The following is an 18,917-nucleotide window of genomic DNA, read 5'->3' as shown; positions in this document are numbered from 1 at the left end:
CCTTATTATTGGATTCCAGCCCTGCTTTGTTTTGGTCTCTCGCCGCTGCACAAAACAAGGTCAGAGACTGGGAACAGATTCAGAATTTAGTTTCATGATTCAAAATGTGTCATGATTATATCAGTGTCTTGGTGAGTTTTCTCATGTTCAGCAGAAAAACCTTGAACCCATACTTCCCAGCACTGCATCCGCCCAAGTACTTGGTGACACAACAAACTCATAAATCTGCCATTTACAAAACACAGTTTGGAGGTGTTTTCACATCAAGTGATGTGCTTTTTAATTTTCTGCAAAGCCCACTGTTGCGCAGATAAGAACCAGGCAAAACAGGACAAATGTGGACTGAAATCTAAAGAAATTACTGAAAAACATGTTGCACAACTTCCAGAGTAAACGAAACAAGTGCTGTTACTTTGCAAAGGACTGGGATAAAAATAAACTTCCCTGAAAATGAAAGTAAAAGTGGGCATAAGACTATTGAAAAATACTCAGTTACAAGAAACTGTTGAACTTTGAACACTGTAAACAAGTATCCAAGCCCTGTATACTCAACAGAAGACTAAACACACATTATCCATGCAGCTGAATGGCTCCTTGTGTAGCTGTATCATTATGTGTACCATAAATTGGTATTTAAGCACTTAATGTCATTTCACTACTTTAAATGCTGTTTAGTAGCTAAATCTATAACAAAGAACATATTGTATAAGTAAATGCTATGACCAATGCTGAACTATCAGTTGTTTTTCTACTGTGAAATCTGCAAAGCTGTTCAAATGATGGACTATACTTGGGGGGTATGTGTATTTTATTTACATTTTTGTTCCTTTATAGCTACTCCACTACTTCCTAGCTTGACTAATCAGTATTTCACACACCCTATAATGCCTACAAAAAAACAATACCGTAAGTGGTAAGTTTTAAGATACTTGGAATCAATTAGTAGCTTAAGTAGGGGCATTTCCAGGACTTCTTTACATGGAGAGACACAGGGGAGACCAAGAAAAGGGAGGGAAGGGCCTCCATGAAGTCTGGATATTCAATCAGAAGGAAAATCAGTGTAGAAATCTGGTATAAAAAATACTGGGGAGAATTTTTAGACTCATGTGGAGCCCTGTGTCCTATTACAAATTTATCATGTGAAAAGTGGTGCTATAAATAATTTTTAACATCATTTTGTGTTGAATGATTGTTTTGCAAAGTTGGGAAAAAAACAACTTTTTGTTTAAGTAAAAGTTATAATCATGATTAAAAAAACCTGACTGACCGGGCCAATATATCTGATTAAAATATGTTTTAAATTAATTTTAAAGTAATTAAAATAAACACATGTACACATACTATTATACTCTTAATTATTTATATATTACTAGGTAGCTTTATCTATAATAATAGAGTTTATAATAATTATTATTATTATTATTATAATAACAACAATTATAATTATAATAATTAAAGTAACAAAAGCTTTGAAAATAAATAGTACTGAGAATTAAAAAAAAAAAAAAGTACAATCACATTAAACTTGTACTTATAGTAAAGCCTACAGTAAAGTAAAATACTGTCAGATTCATACTGGTTTTACTCCTGGTCTCCTTCAGTGTTGTTGGGCACTCTTAAGACTAACAGCTCCAGTTAAAGTTAGAAGTCAGAATTTCAAACTTTCAATTGGAATGCCCCTTCAAGATGGATTTCCAGTTTGGAAAGTCGGAGCAGCCCCACCAACCTTGAATTCACAATCCAAGATTATGGCAATGCGCATAAACGTTAAAATGTAAAACTTGAAATTTGTATTGCCATGGTTTTTTCCCCATTGTGTTTGTGACTCGCTAAAAAAGGCATATGCAGTCCGCTGACCAGGCTCTGTTCATGAATGTGCTGCAGTCGTGTTTTTGAACACACACACAAAAAAATCCAAGCATTGTGCTGTACTGCTTGCGATGCACAAATAGGTCTACCTTGCGAAGAAGAAAACCAAATCATGTTTTTTTCTTGCTTTTCTGACTTTAGTAATGGAACACGCTCAACTTAGGAGTGACATCATTCCTGCTTCTGACATGTGACATAGTGAAACATTTGCGATAACTGGCAATGAGTATTTTACACCACTGTGGAGAAATTATGGCCCACTCTTATTTGCTGAATTGTTTTAATTCAGCCACACTGGAGGGGTTTCCAGCATGGATTGCTTGTTCAAGACTTTAGTTTGTTCCAAAAAGTTCAGTTTTTTCAATAAGCAAATAGGCTTGGCTAGTGAAACTGAACTCAGCTTTTCAGAAAATGTGGTTACTCATCGTTAATTCATGTTGATTTAACAGGCAAATATGACAAATATGCAAAAAAGAAAAAAGAAATCAGGAAGGGGAAAATACGTTTTCACAGCTCTTCAAAGTTTTTATCATTAACTAAAACTAAACTAAAAACTAAAATAAAATGTGAAAAAAATTAAAATTAAAATGAAAAACTAGACTTGAAATATAAATATAAAAGACGTATGATTTGTTTTAATATTTGTTGGTTTTTTCTCAATTTTATTATAACTTGCCTGGCAAGACACCGAGGAAAATGTTTATTGAGACTTTGGTTGTCTAAAATACTAAGTAAACTGCTTTCAAGAAGTTCTGTGTTTTTATTGTAACAATTGCACTGATTTACTTTTTAATTTTTTAAAAGTAACAGAAAAACTAATTAAAACTATAAACTAAAACTAAACATTTCCAAACAATAATAGTTAAGCTGAAATAAGAAAATCCACTTTGGAGATTAAACTGAATTAAAAAGAAAAAGTCAAAATGGGGGGAAAAAATAAGAATTAGCATAGTCTGTGCCACCTCATGCCCCCCTTTGGTTATGCCCCTGGACTAACGTTTAAAATACTTTTGAAGCCATTGCAAAGTACTCGAGTATTGTTTACTTTAATAGAAGTATTTACTTACTAACCACAAGTGCAACACCCAAATCACGGATTGCGTGCCAGTTAAACAGATTTTTTTTCCCCCAGTGTGATGCGCGCGCACACACACGCACACAGGCGAACACACACAGAGGAGGGAGGGATGAAGAGGTGTCTGCATCACTTCAAACTCCTGCCTGCACTTCTCAGAGAGCTACTCCTCCTCCTGAAGCAGAGACGAGCAGTGTTCCTCCGCAGACTGTCCGGTCCGCAAACGGCTAAGTTTGGTCCCACACACCGCGATGGGGACCAGCTGAACCGCACGCGAGGGGGGTAGAAGAGGTCGGTCGTGCAGTTTCCCCGTGTAGTAGTAGTGAGCGTCCTGGAGGAGGAGGAGGAGGGGGACACAGACACACAAGCGCGCGCGACGTTCGTGTCCTATCGTAGACGGTAACGGCCAACGGTCGGAGCTAGTCACCTGAATACCTGCGGCGTTTCGCACCGACGCCTGCGCTTACACCGAGAGAGGCTGAGGAGGGGGTGGGACGGGGCAGGAGAAAGTTTCTCGAGCTTGGCGCAAACACAGCGGTCAAACAATGCGGCTGACCCCGACAAAGTCCTTTTCATCGGCAGCGCTGCTAATCCTGCTGCTCGTCCGCTGGTCCGACAGCAGTAAGTAAACAGTTACATGCTAGGCGGCTAGCTAGCCCGCTAAACCCTCTTTGACATTTGAGTTGCAGCTGGTGATGATACACGTCTCGGTTATTGCCAGTACTGACGGTTAACGTTAGATATTTCGCAACATCCCTCACACTGTTTTCCTGCGCCAGTGTATTGCTTAACCGCAGAGTTGATTGACATTCACTTGCTCTTCTTTTTTTTTTTTTTTAAAGGTGACTAAACTTTGCCCGTTTTGCTCTCTTTTGCCCTTCCTTCTTTAGTCTCACTGTCCCCTCAAGAGGCGAACCAGTTTCTGAGCAGACACAAGAGGGCGAATCAAGTCTTCGAGGAGACGAAGCAAGGACACTTGGAGAGGGAGTGCGTGGAGGAAAAGTGCAGCAAGGAGGAGGCCAGAGAAGTGTTTGAAAACGACCCGGAGACGGTGAGTGGTGTGTTCACAAGTTAGTCTCAGCTGTAGCTCAGAAAAGGCTGCATGCAAGCAAAGGCGGGCTTCCTTCTCATCCTGTGAGGAGGTACTGCAGTACCACCAACTCCATCAGAGCACAATTACCAGCTGAGGTTGTGTTATGTACTGTAACTTCTGGGAGGCTGGGTGTTTACATCATGTTCATAATGACTACACTCACACTAATGATTCATTGTCTGGGCTGCTTGCCGCTAGTATTCATGCTTCAATAAGTCCAGCATGCTGATAGCTGTCAGGACACATAATATTCCCATGTCTGGGACTTGGCCGCTTTCTGCATCTTTTGTTTTGTTTCTGTGACAGACACTGAGTCAGCATGACTCTACTGTCATTTGTGAAATCCCTTTTTTATATATATATATATATATATATATATATATATATATATATATATATATATATATATATATATCTCCAATCTCCTCTTCATATTGACATGTGTCCTTAAGTTGATAACAAATATGGGATGTAGCTGGATGTCTTTCTGTTTCTTTTTCTCATCGTGTTGCATCTTCTGATGTTACACATGCACACTTTTGCTCATGCATTTCATTCAACATTACTGTGTACGTTGCCCCGCTAATCTGAAGACACGTTTCCTACTTGACATTTAACATTGTACAAAATCCATCACACGGGCCATGCTCAGAAACCTGTACTGGAGATTAGTTTCCATTCTGCATTCATGAGTGTACACGTCAGCCTTTCCATCCATGTGAATTCATAAGCCTATTTTATATGTACTACAGTGTGCTGTATGTGCAAACAGGCTATAAATAATCCAAAGTGTTTAGTAAAACACATGGAACTTGGGCTTCTTGGCCTTCCTCAGGAAGATGATATGTGTTACAGCAAATAATAGTGCAGATGCCTGCCCAGAATCTTCTGCAACAAGTCTACCCTAACTTGGGTGGATGCTTTTGATTGTGAACTCTGTAATTTTTCTTAATTTCTACATCTGACATTCATATTCAACGGTTTTAAGTGGTGGACTTGTGTTGGTGATGTGCTGCCCTTTAAATGTCACATTCACTCCTTAAGATTTGATATTGTGAATTGTAGCAGAGAGGGAGCGAATGAGGCAATCGATGACTTAAGATTACTTGTAAGATTAGTCTGGCGGTGAGGGAGGAAGGATTAAACTGAAGCTGAGGTGGATTCTGGTAAAAAGGGTGAAGTCGGGTGATGTCTGAATCAGATCCACGCATGCCACCGGCAGAACACCAAAGTACTCCTGTAAGTTTTGAACCTTGTCGTGACACAAAGCTGCAGTCTCACTCGTATCTGCATTATTCATCCTGAAAGGGCCTGTCTCTGACTCTGCATTTTATTCTGCTGCAGCTTTGTGGCTCTGCAGAGAGGGAAAGAGAGAGAGGCTGGGGTGTTCCCAGTGCTTATGATCATCCTTGGCATGGACAGTCATACCAAGTTTCTGGTCTCTTATTTATTTGATGACATACAAATGAGAAGAAGGTGTCAAAACTAACTTGCTCAGTGTGAGGTTCAAATGTAGTCGTTTTGGTTAACCTTTGAAGGTCAGCTTCCATTTTAGATCAGTGTATAATCAGCCTTTACCCCACACAGAATTTTGCCTGATTAGTTTCACTTAATAAGACACCGGTTTCACGCAAGCCTGCTGCATCTGGCATCTACTGCAGCATGAGTGTGACTCTGTGCCTCCAGAGTCTCAGATTTTGGCCTACATGTGGAGAAGTGCTGCAGCCAGAAAGCAGGAGGGATGGTACTACTACCAGGAATGCAGAGAATGCTGAAGAAGCTCCTGTCATAGAGCTGCACCCTGTTAGAGCAGATTACAGAGTAATCATAGCCTAATCTCTGCATCGCACTGCCACATTTCATGATTGTTTATGAACTGTTTTTCCTGCAGAAGTGGGCTATAAAAAAACTCCAAAAACAAATGCACAATTAAGTCAAGTATAAGAAGAAACCTGTTACTAATTTTAAGAGTTCATTGAAACTGTATTGCCTTGTTTAGATTTTTGTTTGCAAGGACACATAACTTTAACCTCTGTGTTTTGTTTTGCTTTTCTCTGATGCAGAACTACTTTTATCCCAAGTATTTAGGTAAGTTATCATTCTGCCTAAAACCATTAATCTCTCTCTTGGCTGATTATACGTTTGTCATCCCTTCAACTGAATTCCATTTTTGTCTCTGTCTAGCCTGCCTGGACAGGTTTGGAGATTCTGAAAAGAAAAAACAGGATCTGGTCACATGTGTCCACAGTAAGTTTTTTTTTTTTTTTTTTTTACCTCCTCTTGTCTGCCTTTCAGCTTTATTGTTAGTCTGTGAATTAATGCATGTCTACATCCTGCTCTCTCATTTATCCTCAGTTTTTATTTCACTGAGAAAGTTGCTACATGAAGAGACAGGGAGCTATATATGTTGCAGAGTTGTGCTGCACTGCAGTATCACTGCTCTGCATCACGCTCCAGTGTGCACTCTCTGCAAGTACAGAAGCAATCAGAAGCAGAGATGTGCTGAATCTCTTCGGCACCTCCAAGTCCATTTTCCCAGCGTGGCACACCTAGCTCCTTTTAAAGTGAGCTGTGTGTGCGTGAGTGTCTATGAGTAACATTGCAGCACTTTGCTACAGTGACGCTACACGTTGCTGAATGAGTGACACACCCCTTTAGTCGTCACATATTCGCGCACTCACTTCCTGAGCGACTGCGCCAGCCTCTTTGTGAGTGGGCTCGGCTGGGGAATGACGTAGAGAAGATGGTCTGACGCGAGGATGGCTAAGGATTTCTGCTGCATCAGGATACAGGAGACCGGCTTTACTGCTATTGGCTGTTGATCGTCTTGCGGGGGGGCGTTTCCATGACTCAGCTGCAGCATCGTGACATTTAAAGATACGGCAGTACTTTTTTTCCACCAGCTGTCAGCACTATCTCCTTTCCACCATTTTTCTATCTCGCCCGTCAGTTGCCTGTCACCACTGATGGTATCAAAGCGGATTCTGGCTTTCCACTAATTTATTTATGGAATATTCCGACATGCACAGCGCATTGTGGAAACATGTACTGAGAGCAGACAGGGTTAATTCTCCCACTGCTCCCTGCTTCTGTTTCCTTAGTCTGCAGTTTTCTGTGAATGGCACTTTACAAAAATGGATAAAAATAGATCACCGAAAGACACGCGTTACTGTTCTTTGACATCCACAGTATGGCACATAAATTGTTGCTGGTCTGTAAGCTTTGTAGGCTGTGATTCCACAGTGTGTTTTAACAAGTGGAACTAAATTGTGACTCTTTGTTGGGGGACCATTAAAGTCTTAAGCAGAGCAAACTCCTGCAGTTACCCTTCTTGTTTAATGGTCTACCAAGCATCACTAACCAGGAGCATGGGTGGGATTCTTTTTTTTTTTAATATCCGCCCTCCTTTGTCAGAGAGTACGATTGCATGCACTGATGCTGATATGCAAATATTTTCAGTTTTGATGAAGGAATATTACTTCAATGTAAAAAAGAAAAGAAAGAAAATATCTGATAAAATGTATTGTAGCAAAACGGACGATCTGACATCCTCGTGTTGGTGTTGTTCCCTTGTCATCATAAATAATGTTGTTCCAGGCTCAACATTGCAAGTGACCAATCACATTGTTGTGACGTCCCCCTTTTGTGTCTTTGAAAAATACCGCCTTAAAAAAATCTACTTCACTTGCAAGAAGAGAAACCGCTTCTGTCCGCCGATCCAGGAACTTGAATTCTTTGCATTTCAGGATACTTTTCTTTAATAAATGGTAAGCATTATACATATTGTCCTTACAGAGGCGGTTTCTCTTCTCCCAAGTGAAGTAGATTTTTTGAAGGCGTTTGTTTTTTTCGAGGTCGCGGATGACGTCAGGAGAAGGCGATTGGTCACTTGCAATGTTGAGCCTGGAACAACATTATTTATGATGACGAGGGAACAACACCAACACGAGGATATCAGATCATGCGTAGTAAAACTGTGTTATTTGTAACAGAGGGATCATTCAATGCTCCTCTCTAAAGCACTGACATCAGCTAAGTATTTGTGCACTTAACACTCAGTTTAAATACAGATGTTTTTAATAAATGCACAAAGTTACGTTACACCAATAGCTGATAGTTGAGAGGATTAAGTCTGTTAAATATACACAACCATAGCATCTAACCTTAGACATTATTAACTTAATTAAAACTAAAGATAATAAAACGGTTCAAATAATAATAGCTTAAAGGTGCTGTTTAAATGTTTATAGTGCTTTCTCTTAACATTTGTGTTTTTTTTCTTACTCTGTATTGATGAATTGATGAACTTTTCCTCATTGCTGGCATCATGCAGTGTTTTAATGTTTTTAAAGTCTAAATTCAGTTCGCAAAATGATTGTCTCTATTTAGATTTTGCTCTTTCTGAATGAGACGTCTAGCTTTGGCTTTACACATCTGTAACTTTTAATTGCGACTACATTTAGCAAACGTGTGATTTAGTTGTCACAGTCAGGCATTTTTTATATTTGACTATTATTACATGTTATTTTTAGAGCGTCTGTCTGGCTTGCTTTCAGAACATAAGTCACAAGCTGGTATCTGCTATTAATACATGCGGCATGGACAGCTTCATCTCTGTGTAGGCACCATAAATGTTGAAAGGTAGATACAGGATTTGGTGAAGTGTATTTTGTAATATGGACATGTTATTTTCACAAGGTCTTGCCCATTTCAGGGAACGGATCCCATGCTCCACGTAGTCTTGGTTTTTGTTTCGGAGTGATAACCTGGCATTCCTGAAAAGATTTGGTTTTGTGTTATGTTTCTGTTGACACTTTCACAGCATCCCAACTGTCATATGTGAAGCTGCCAATAGAGATTGCATAAACAAAATAAAGGTTCACAGATGCAAAGACCACAAGCCGTTATTGTGTAGTTTTGAGCAGCTGTCATGCAATGTGAAAAAAAAAAAAAAAGTAGTAGTAGTTGTGGCTTTGGGTTTTGTATGCGAAAACGCAAATCCTCTCTCTCTCTCTCTTTCTCGCTCTCTCTCTCTCCTTTCATTTTCTCCAGTCTTTGTCGTTTTCTCTTTCTCTGAACTTCAGCTAACATGTCCAGACTTGTTGAGTACTCAAACTCCTCTGCTTGGGGAAGGAAACAGATTTGGAGAGAAAACTGAGCACTATTACACAAGCGTGCAGTGGGGGGGGGAAGAGGGGGGAAATTAAGTGTAAATATTGAATAGAAAAGTAACAAAAGCAAGAATTAAAAATACAGCTAAATATCAATTCAGTATTGTTTCTTGAGAAGTGGAAGACGGGTGGTGGGAATTAGGGCATGTCCGGAAAGAGAGTCTGGCCCAGGTTAGGCTATTTATACAGATCTCCCGATGTGCAGAACCCAAGAGAGATTCCGCATATCAGGAGTGTCCTCTGTCTGTTATGGTATGCAGTTACACTGACTATATGCAACCTTTGTACAGACATCATGCTTAAAGCAGTAATAACATGCCTTTTTCTCTGTCTCTGTTTTCTCACACTTTAAGATATTCCCAATCAGTGTTCTCCCAATCCCTGCAATCCCATCGGTACTGTCCGCTGTGAGGACAAAAAGGGCGACTTCCTCTGTCATTGTTTTACGGGCTGGACGGGAGCCACGTGTGAGAAAGGTACTGTCATCATTATGGAAAGCTGTGTCCTGGAGCTCAGCAGAGGTTGAATTTTTGCTCTGTCATTCCGGTACATCAGTGCAAATGTCATCACTGTGACCTTGGCTCTGACAGCGAACCCCTGTCCTGTCCACTGATAGAAACATCCTGCTTTCCATTACTTACGTGTAAACTAATACTATTTTGTCTCTCAACGATGCTGAAATTAATTTGATCTTAAAAAGCTGTTATTGATGGCATGCTATCTAACATCCAGCTCCTGCTGCAGTTATTAATGATGTGTGTAAGGTCGGTATGAAGTGCATGTACGGGAAGTGCTATCCCAGACTTCAAACTGGGAATCCATGCCTCTTTAGAGGTCTCTGATATAAACGGAGGTCTGCATGCTTGTTAGAATTTAAATCCACACAAGTTCTAAATTCTCACTGTGAGGGAGAGGGGAACAAGTTTCTCTGATTTATGGCGCAGCCATCATTCCACACATTTCCACTGTGACTCATCCTACCACCTTACTGCGAGAGGAAACCAAAACAGATTCAGTTTGAGTCGGTCTGAGCCTTTTCCACTTGACGACCACAGTCCTCCTAAACACTCAGCCACAGTTACATACTGTGTCCCTTATTTGGAATGCACAACAAAAAAGAAATTCACAGTCACTAAACTGCATCCAGCTGAAAGCAACCTGCATTTCTCACCTCTCTCCTGCTTGCAGATGTCGATGAGTGCAGCAGGAGAAATGGAGGATGTGACCACGAGTGCAACAATACTGTGGGCAGTTACCACTGCTCCTGTCGCCAAGGCTACACACTGTCAGGACGTCAGCTGTGTAATGGTAAGCCGCAGACCACAGATGCACGTCTTCTAATAGCTGGAATCAAGTCAGCACTGCTGCAAATAAACACATCATCGCCATTTACCAATTCTGAATCCACTTCCCACTCTGAAAATGTAAATCTTTTTTAGACTTGTATAATTGATCATGTTGTATTTTTTTCTACTTCTGCTTTGGACATGTATTTATATTTTGTATTTAATATAATATCAGTCCCATAGACTGTAGGTAGACGTACCCACGATGACGTCATCCATTGGTCTCTGGACTCATTTTGAGCTTTAGTGTTAACAATTTGGCTGCCTCCACATTAGTTTTTTAAAACCACAAGTTAATAGGTCTGGTGTCCCACAAGGATCGATTCTCAGTCCAAGCCTTTCTTTTCTTTACCTTCTTCCCCTGGGCCTGATTTTTAAAATACATGGACATGCATGCATATCTTTTCTATGCAGACAACACTCAAATCTACATGCCTATAAAAAGATTCAACCCCTAAACCACTACAGAAGTGTCTGAAAGATATCAGATCACAAGAAACTCAGATCCTCTTGGAACTGTGTGCCCTGCAGCCAAATGTGAAACTGTCAGTGACTAACCTTGATGTCAGACTGGACTGTGATTTTTTTTTATACTAGATAAGCATATAAATTCCATTGTTAAAGCTAGTTTTTATCATTTTATCAGATTTTCATTTCAGACTTTTGTCCAGATTCAAATCCATTTTTCCCCCAAGTTTTGGATGTCTTATTTTATCACAACCTTAGCAAAGTTTCCCTTACTCACCTACAGTTAGTCCAAAATGCTGCAGCTCGTTTTTTAACTGGAGCCCACAAACACGAGCAGATCTCCCCCGTCCTGGCCTTCCTTCACTGGCTCCCTGTTTGTTCATTTTAAGATTTTTTTTTTTTTTTTAAACCTTTTAATGGATCAGCATCAGCACAAATATCTCAGCTCCCAACTCCATTTAAAACATACCTTAAAACTCATTGTTATTCTTTGGCTTTTAATTCAGAATGAGATTGGTGTGCTCTTACCTTCTATTTGTTACTGTTGTTGTTGCTGATTTGTTGTGTGGTGTTTTGTTGCTTTGTACAATACTTGTGTTTTTAAAAAGTGCAACATCACGTAAATAAACTGGTAATTGGTATAGTTGCATGTTACATCCATAAACTACACAGGGACAATGCATAGACACACACAATGCTAGTTATTGTTAAATACTAGAGCTCCAGAAACACATACATCAATCAAAGCTGCCATGCCCAAAACTCCAGCGTCCAGATTGATGAGTTATTTAAATTAAAAAAAAAAAAAAAAAAACTCTCCCCACTCATATGGAATTTAATGGCTGAAAGCATTTTGACATGATACTCTGTGGGAACTGAGTGGCCACTGAAAAAAGCAGTTTTTGGCCTCAGAAGTTGCTGCTTAGCCTCCATACCCACGGACTGCAGATGAAAACTAGCCAGTAGCTAAATCTAGTTCAGGGCTTCTTTTCTTTTTGAGATCAGTGTTTTTGTGCATAATCCCTGACAAAAAAAATAAAACTAAATTTAAATTTGTAATTATTTTGTAGTTGAAGTCCCTGAAACAGTCCAGCAGCAGTGTTATTCTGTCTTATGTCATAACCATCACTGTGAGTTCATAAAAGAACACATGGCTTTGATTAGTGAACAAACGAGGCAGAAAATAAAACATTACAAGCTCATGTTTTCCTAATGTGGACCCCTGTGTAAACTCACACAGTTTTATTTATAGTTTTAGCTTTCCCCCCCAGAAAAGAGGAGTCTGAGAAAGGCCTCAAACTGTTGTGTGATTTAACATCCTGAAAGGTTCCTTCTGTAAATATTTATTTCAGTGTAACTGCAGTGCTGGAACATACAGATACTGTGTATTAAATATGCAAACAATACATCCATGTGTTTAATTATGTTTCTTTGGAGCATTAAATAGTAGTTCTTAGCACATCAGGACCAGTTTAAGTTTCTGTTCTTCAAATTATTCCCACTGGATTGCCCGATGTCTTTTCCTGTGAAATGTTCCTGAGCCCTTACACGTGACTTTTGGAGTCTCAAACTTTAGGACATTTTGGTGTCTTTCAGATCTGAACGAGTGCGAGATCGCGGGTGTGTGTGGAACGGCACGATGTGAGAATAAGGAGGGTGGCTACGACTGCTTGTGTGACATCGGCTATGTTTACGACAATGAAACCAAAAGCTGCATCGGTAAGTGTGTTTAACTACACATAAATACACTTGGTTTAATCAGAACTGACTGAGGAACAGCTTTACCCTCAGCGGGGCTCGGTGCAGCTGCGTTGCAGGGTCAAGAAAGGAATGCAAAGGTATTTGGAGAAATTGTATACAAGTAGGTAACAGGTCACTGTGAACAAGTCTGCGTTTAAAAAAAAGATAACTCAGGGAGTAAACACACAGCCCGAGCCACTGATGCACCTTTCCTTGGTAATTAATGTTAATCACTCTAAAGAAAATGTGGTAGAGCGAAACCGCAGCAATCCTGTATTTCAGGATTATACGTGACAGCTACCACACAAAATCCTACTAGTTACCTTGGAGTTCAGTTATTGGACTCAAGCTCAAGATATACGCATTCACGCATACGCGCACACAAATCTGATCTTCCAATTTTTTATTCCAAAATATGTGTGATAACATAACCACCAAATCAGATGTGTTGAATCAACATGGAAAAGAATCTGCGGATTTAAACCGAAGCTTTGAATTACTCGTGTGCCCAAGTTCTAATCTGTACTGGAAACCAGACTTTTCATAACCTCATTGTCCCTCCTTAGAGAATTACTGCTTATCATAGCCTGCTCATGGCCATGTAAGGTTATATATGAAGTGTGGCGATACCATCCAGTCAGCGTCAAAGCCCACTTAACTCAAGTGTTGTTTGCATTCCCTGATATGTTTTTTCTTCCCCCCCTGCATTCCTGGATCTGATGTTTTGTTGATCCTTGTGGGGTCATGTTTTGACTAATTCCTCTGCTGATGTGACTTTGATAAATTTATAAACTCTCTGCTTCTCTGTAATTCTCTCATGTCCCAGTCGTCACTCTGAGCTCTCACGCCCTTTAATTTCTCCAACCTTCTGTCGCTTGTCAGATGTGGATGAGTGTGAGACGGCTGTCTGTGAAGAGGAGTGTTTGAACACTCAGGGGAGTTTCCACTGCTTCTGCGACGGACGCCATGGTATGAAGCTGGCGCAGGACCTTCGGAGCTGTAAGGTGAAATACAAAAACCAGCTGCCACTGTTGTTAAATGATGATTAAAAGCTATGTCTGTTGGACCACGTGCTTTTTTTTTTCTTGCCTCTACCATCCCATCATGGGTTAAAAAGTACAATTTCAAGTGCCATCTTGTATATGTGCACGATTCTCATGACTTTATCTCCACGCTGGTTGTGTGTTTGTTCTCTCCTCCAGCCTATAACTCCCTGCACAACACCGGCCCTGAAGAGGAACCCCCGCTCTCTTTACCTGGGACGCATGTTCAGCGGTGTGCCAGTGGTGCGGCTGCGTTTTCGCCGCAGGGTTCACACAGGGTGAGAAATTTCTGTTGGATTTTTCAACGTGTTCATCAACAACAGCTGTCTTGTCTTGGAGGCATTTTCATCTTAGTTACCTTTTAGACAAAGACCATCTTCATTGCTGTTTCCTAATTCTCTTTTCAGCTTTTCAGCAGAGTTTGACTTCCGCACCTACGATCACGAGGGAGTGATCTTCTTTGCTGGAGGTCACCTAAACAGCTCCTGGATCGTGCTGGCAATGAACCAGGGGAAGCTGGAGCTGCAGCTGAAATATGGCGGCGTCAGCAGGGTCACCAGCAGCGGACCCATTGTCAGCGACGGCCAGTGGAGGAAGGTCTGAGTTTTCTGCTGAGGATCAAAACGAATAATACTACGCTGTATACACTGTCTTCATTAGCTCATTAAAAGCTTGTTAAATGTCCGGTTTTAATCAGATCTCGGTGGAGGAGCAGGGGCGGAGCCTAGTGATTAAGATTGACAGGGAAGCAGTGATGAAGATTGCGGTAAACGGCGACCTGTTCACACTGAAAAAGGGGATGCATGAGCTCAACCTCACTGTGGGGGGAGTGCCTTTCAAAGAGGACAGCCTGGTCAATAAGGTGTGTGTTTTGTTTTGTGGGGTTTTTTTGTTTTGTGTTTTTTTTGTGTGCACCACAAAGAGACTTTGACACATTTCCTAACTGTTTTGACTTCATTCATTGCTCAGGTGAACCCTCGTCTTGATGGTTGTATGAAGGAGTGGCGCTGGCTAACGGGTGAAGACACCTCCATACAAGAAACCATCAGGTCTAATGATAACATGCAGTGTTTCAGCACTGAGGATCCGGGGGCTTATTACCCCGGCACAGGCTTTGCTCTCTTCAACATCACCTATGGTACATGCGTGTTTGGGGTCATAGTTGAACAACTCTTTGTATTCATTGTAAGCACATGTGGTCATCTTCATCCCTCTGCCCTCCTCTTCTCTTCAGAATCACAGAACCTGAGCGTCCACTTGACCCTGAATCCAACCACTGCTATCGGGGTGCTTTTTGCACTCGTTCACCAGGACAGAGTGCCTCTCTCCATCGCTCTGGCTGATTATAACCCTGTAACCGATGAGTGGCGAGATGTGAGTAAATACATCCCGCACTGTGCATGTGTTCAAAACCACTTTCTGTATATTTGATATGCAAACTGACCTCCTGTGTGTCTTTAGTTTGTTCTGGTGTCTGTAGGTAATGTCGTCATTGCCAGCTCTCCTGCACCCTTCTGTGATGGTAAGAGTCATGAAGTCCAGGTGACAGTCTCTGATAACCAGACCCTTCTGCTGGTCGACGGCAATTCTGGACGAAGTGAAGATGCTGAAGTTCCCACCGGCCTCCTGTCACAGTCTACTACCTTCATAGGAGGCCTCCCTGGTGAGCGCACACACTTTTACACAGAACAGAAAAGTTTTCCATAAAGTTTTAAAAGTACTTCCTACCTCTATTGAAGAGTATCAGCTTCTGTTAATGTCTGCATGACTGCTGGGTTCAGACTGGAAAACATCCCCAGCAGCTAGAATCTTGTACAGTTCTCGAAGCTGAAAGAACAACAGAAAAATTTTTTTTTTAAGCCATAATTTAAAAAAAAAAAAAAACGCCCCACATGACAACAGATGGATGAATGTTTTCACTGACACGTTGAACAAAGTGAATAATGTTATTTGGACACTTCTTGTGATTTCCACCCTCAGATGTTCCTCTGGTGTCCACGCTGGTGTCGACACCCTACAGCGGCTGTATGGAGGTCAGTGTAAATGGACAGTCTCTGGACCTGGACCGGGCCATCCACAAACATAACGACATCCGCTCGCACTCCTGCCCCCTGCTGGACTCCCACCAGTGAACGGTGCTTGAATCTGCCAAAACCGATCCATAAGCAGTTCATTGAGACAAGGGGTGTGATGGGAAAAACGTTTTTAATTGGAATATGTCACAGTGTGGCTCGAGCCCAAGATCACCCCTTCCCCTCCATCCTCTCCCTCCCCCGGCCTTATCCTGTGATGACACTGCTGCCTAGAAGCAGTGGCAGGGATTTTCACAGCAGTCTCAGTGTTATGACCCAGCAAGTTAGTTCTTCTGCCAGTGAGTAACACCCCCTGTACAAAGGGAATAATAGCTGCACAGCATTGCCTGAAAAACTGGCTGTGTTTTAAAGCCTCGTAAGCTCACAAGAACACGCAGGGTCTAATCCAAAATCAATGCTACGGGTTTGGTCCTGGGTCAGCCTTCCACGCCTAGTATTCTGTGCTTAAACGCTGATCTAACTGGAGGTTTGTAAGCAACGACTAGTCTGTGCTTGTGTTGCTTACATCCAGCTCACTTAAGGTCCACGTTCACAAAGCTTGAATTAATCGAGTGCTAATGTAGAATCTCCAATTAAATGAAAATGTAAGAATTAAAAACACGGGGACCAGACAGTCCTACATCAGCTACTTCACTCAGAGAAAATGTGTGAACAGGTGCTCAGATCTTAAATGAATAAATCCCATTTGCCCTTAAAGCCCCCCCCCCCCCCCCCTTGGCGCAGCGAGGCGGTATGAACTTTGCGTTCTGTAGAAACTGTTGCACATCGTTGCAGGTATAAATGGACTGCCTCCTTGATTTCCCCCCCCCCGCTCTCAATTGGAGGAGCACTCCATATCTGCCTGCAACTTCGAAAATCAACCGTGTGCCTACAAAAGAATAAACCAACCCACACTTGTCGACAGCTTCCCTCTAAACAGGTGAATCAATTCCCAAAGGTGCAGCACTGCAACCCAGCAAACTAACCGATGCTTTGCAGTGTGTGCCCCTGAGGATTTTGTCTTTTAAAGAACAGACTCACACTCATGTTCATCACAAAAAGGTCCCTTCTTTCCCAAAAAAACACCCAGTTACAGTTAAAGTCTGCCATATACCAACCTGAGGACAGTAGAATAGACACAGAAGCACAGGGAGACAGGAAGGGGCCTTCTCCACAAGGGAGAGAGAGCACTGCATTGATCGCACCACACAAGCTACTGAGAAAGGAAAAGAGGGCGCTGTAATATACTGAATATGTAAATAATGTGACTGTACAATGCTTTATAGAAGACAGAGCAAACACTACCTTAAAATCCCCCCTTGAGGCACATTTATGGTCCAAAGTTCAAAGAAAGATCAGAGTCTCTCAACTTCATCTGCTTCTTTAAAAAAAAAAAAAAAGGTTTCAGCGACAAATCATGGTGGAACTGGGAGACTGTGAGAGCAATACCCAGGGATCAAAGTAGCATCAAGCTTTAGAGACTCAGTTTTTAATTTGATTTTATAGGTGCTCAGCGAATCAAAACACAGTAACAACAAAGAATGTCAGAGGAGCGAATGCCTAAAGGGCTCCAGTGTTATTTTACATCCCTGTGTAAGGTATCATTTTCTAGTTTTCTGATGGATGAATGCCAGAATATAGAGCTTGACTTGTTAATGTCTTATTTTATTTTTTAATCATATGTGATGTATCTTGAACTTCTAGTTTTTATTTTTCACCTTAACTGCCAGTATGTGTATGATGCTGAGAGAAGTCTGCCTTTTTTGAGTTTTAACTTCCCTCAGCAGTGAAAATCCTATTTAAAAAAAATAAAATAAAATAAAAGCAGCTGTATGAACGTCACTGAGTAAAGTTGTGTTTTGAAAAACAAAAACGCATCTGTACACCTTGTGCTTCTGTTTCCGATGCTCTCAACTGTTGCGGCATAGCTTAAGCTGTGATGGAGCTCAAAATTATGCTTTAATACGGAACCTCTGCCTTAGAGGCAGGGTGACCTTGAAAAGAGAAGAGCTAAAACATTCTTTTAGACAGAGGATAACCTGAGGGGCTGCATCAGGGGTCTCAAACCTGTGATTCTAGAGCCACATGTGATTGTTTTGCCCTATATCTATGGTGGCTTTGCCGTTGGACTATTTTTAAAGTTGTTAGACTGCTGTATGTTTCAGTTATTGTCAAAGTAGGCTGCTTTTAATGTAATTAATTTTCTCCCAAAGACCATTTGCACTATGGTAAATGGATTGGTGCTTATATATAATGTACTAACAAGTGAACGCAGTGGAAGTAGCACTTTAAAGGAGCTCATGAGTGAAGAAAAGAGAGGAAGGTTGGAAGGAAGTTGGTGAAAGTGCAGATGATTAGTGAGGGTGAAGGGAGGGCACCTATGAAGAGTGGAAGATGGTCCAGATGACATACCTGTGGAGGTAATGAAGATGTGTAGAGGGCAGTGGACTTTATGATCAGTGAATTATGTGAGGCCTGCTATGATGTCTGGTTTGGAGACAGTGACACTGAAAAAAAGAGAGGAGGTGGAGGTAACAGAGCTGAAGATGTAAAGGTTTTCATTGAAATGACCAGGAGGGACAGGAGTAGAAATGAGAAGACACGGGAGAGTGGTTATAATCGACAAGGGAGCTACCAGGCATGAGGAAACAAGGAAGGTCACAGTGTGGTGACCACTAAAGCAAGCAAGAAGAAGGAAAAAACATACAAATAAAGGGACACGTTTGTCTCAGTGCTTTCCAACATTCACAATTGGGGTTTAGTATCTTATCCATGGATACTGCAGACTGGAGTAGCCTGGGATCAATCCATGATCTCCTGATTGGAAGACAACCTGCTTTATCACATGAACATTCACCTGTAGCTAGTCTACTTCAAAGTAATCTTAAAGATGATCATCTCTTTCAATTCTCCTGTTAGTAAGAAAAATAAGTTTGGGGTTTGGTGGGGTTTTTTTGTTTTGTTTGTCTGTTTGTTTTTTTAATATAATGTCATAAATACAACAAAAAATATAGTTTTGCATTGAAAATATAACTGCAGC

General features: G+C 41.1%; 1 protein-coding gene across 1 annotated transcript; it reads left to right on the top strand.

Moving 5' to 3' along the window:
• The first annotated feature begins 3,021 nt into the window (after positions 1–3,021).
• On the top strand, positions 3,022–17,719 carry gas6 (growth arrest-specific 6). Its single transcript, XM_005466876.4, has 15 exons — positions 3,022–3,565; positions 3,835–3,995; positions 6,101–6,125; positions 6,222–6,284; positions 9,562–9,684; positions 10,397–10,516; positions 12,619–12,741; positions 13,645–13,766; positions 13,965–14,083; positions 14,213–14,402; positions 14,503–14,667; positions 14,775–14,943; positions 15,040–15,179; positions 15,267–15,468; positions 15,786–17,719. The coding sequence occupies exons 1-15, from the start codon at positions 3,490–3,492 to the stop codon at positions 15,935–15,937; spliced, it is 1,950 nt and encodes a 649-aa protein (XP_005466933.1). The 5' UTR covers positions 3,022–3,489; the 3' UTR covers positions 15,938–17,719.
• The last annotated feature ends 1,198 nt before the right edge of the window (positions 17,720–18,917 follow it).

The sequence above is a fragment of the Oreochromis niloticus genome, linkage group LG1, assembly GCF_001858045.2.
Source record: "Oreochromis niloticus isolate F11D_XX linkage group LG1, O_niloticus_UMD_NMBU, whole genome shotgun sequence".
NCBI lineage: Eukaryota > Metazoa > Chordata > Actinopteri > Cichliformes > Cichlidae > Oreochromis > Oreochromis niloticus.
The sequence above is the reverse complement of the archived record's forward strand: the minus strand, read 5'-3'. Positions and strand labels throughout refer to the sequence as shown.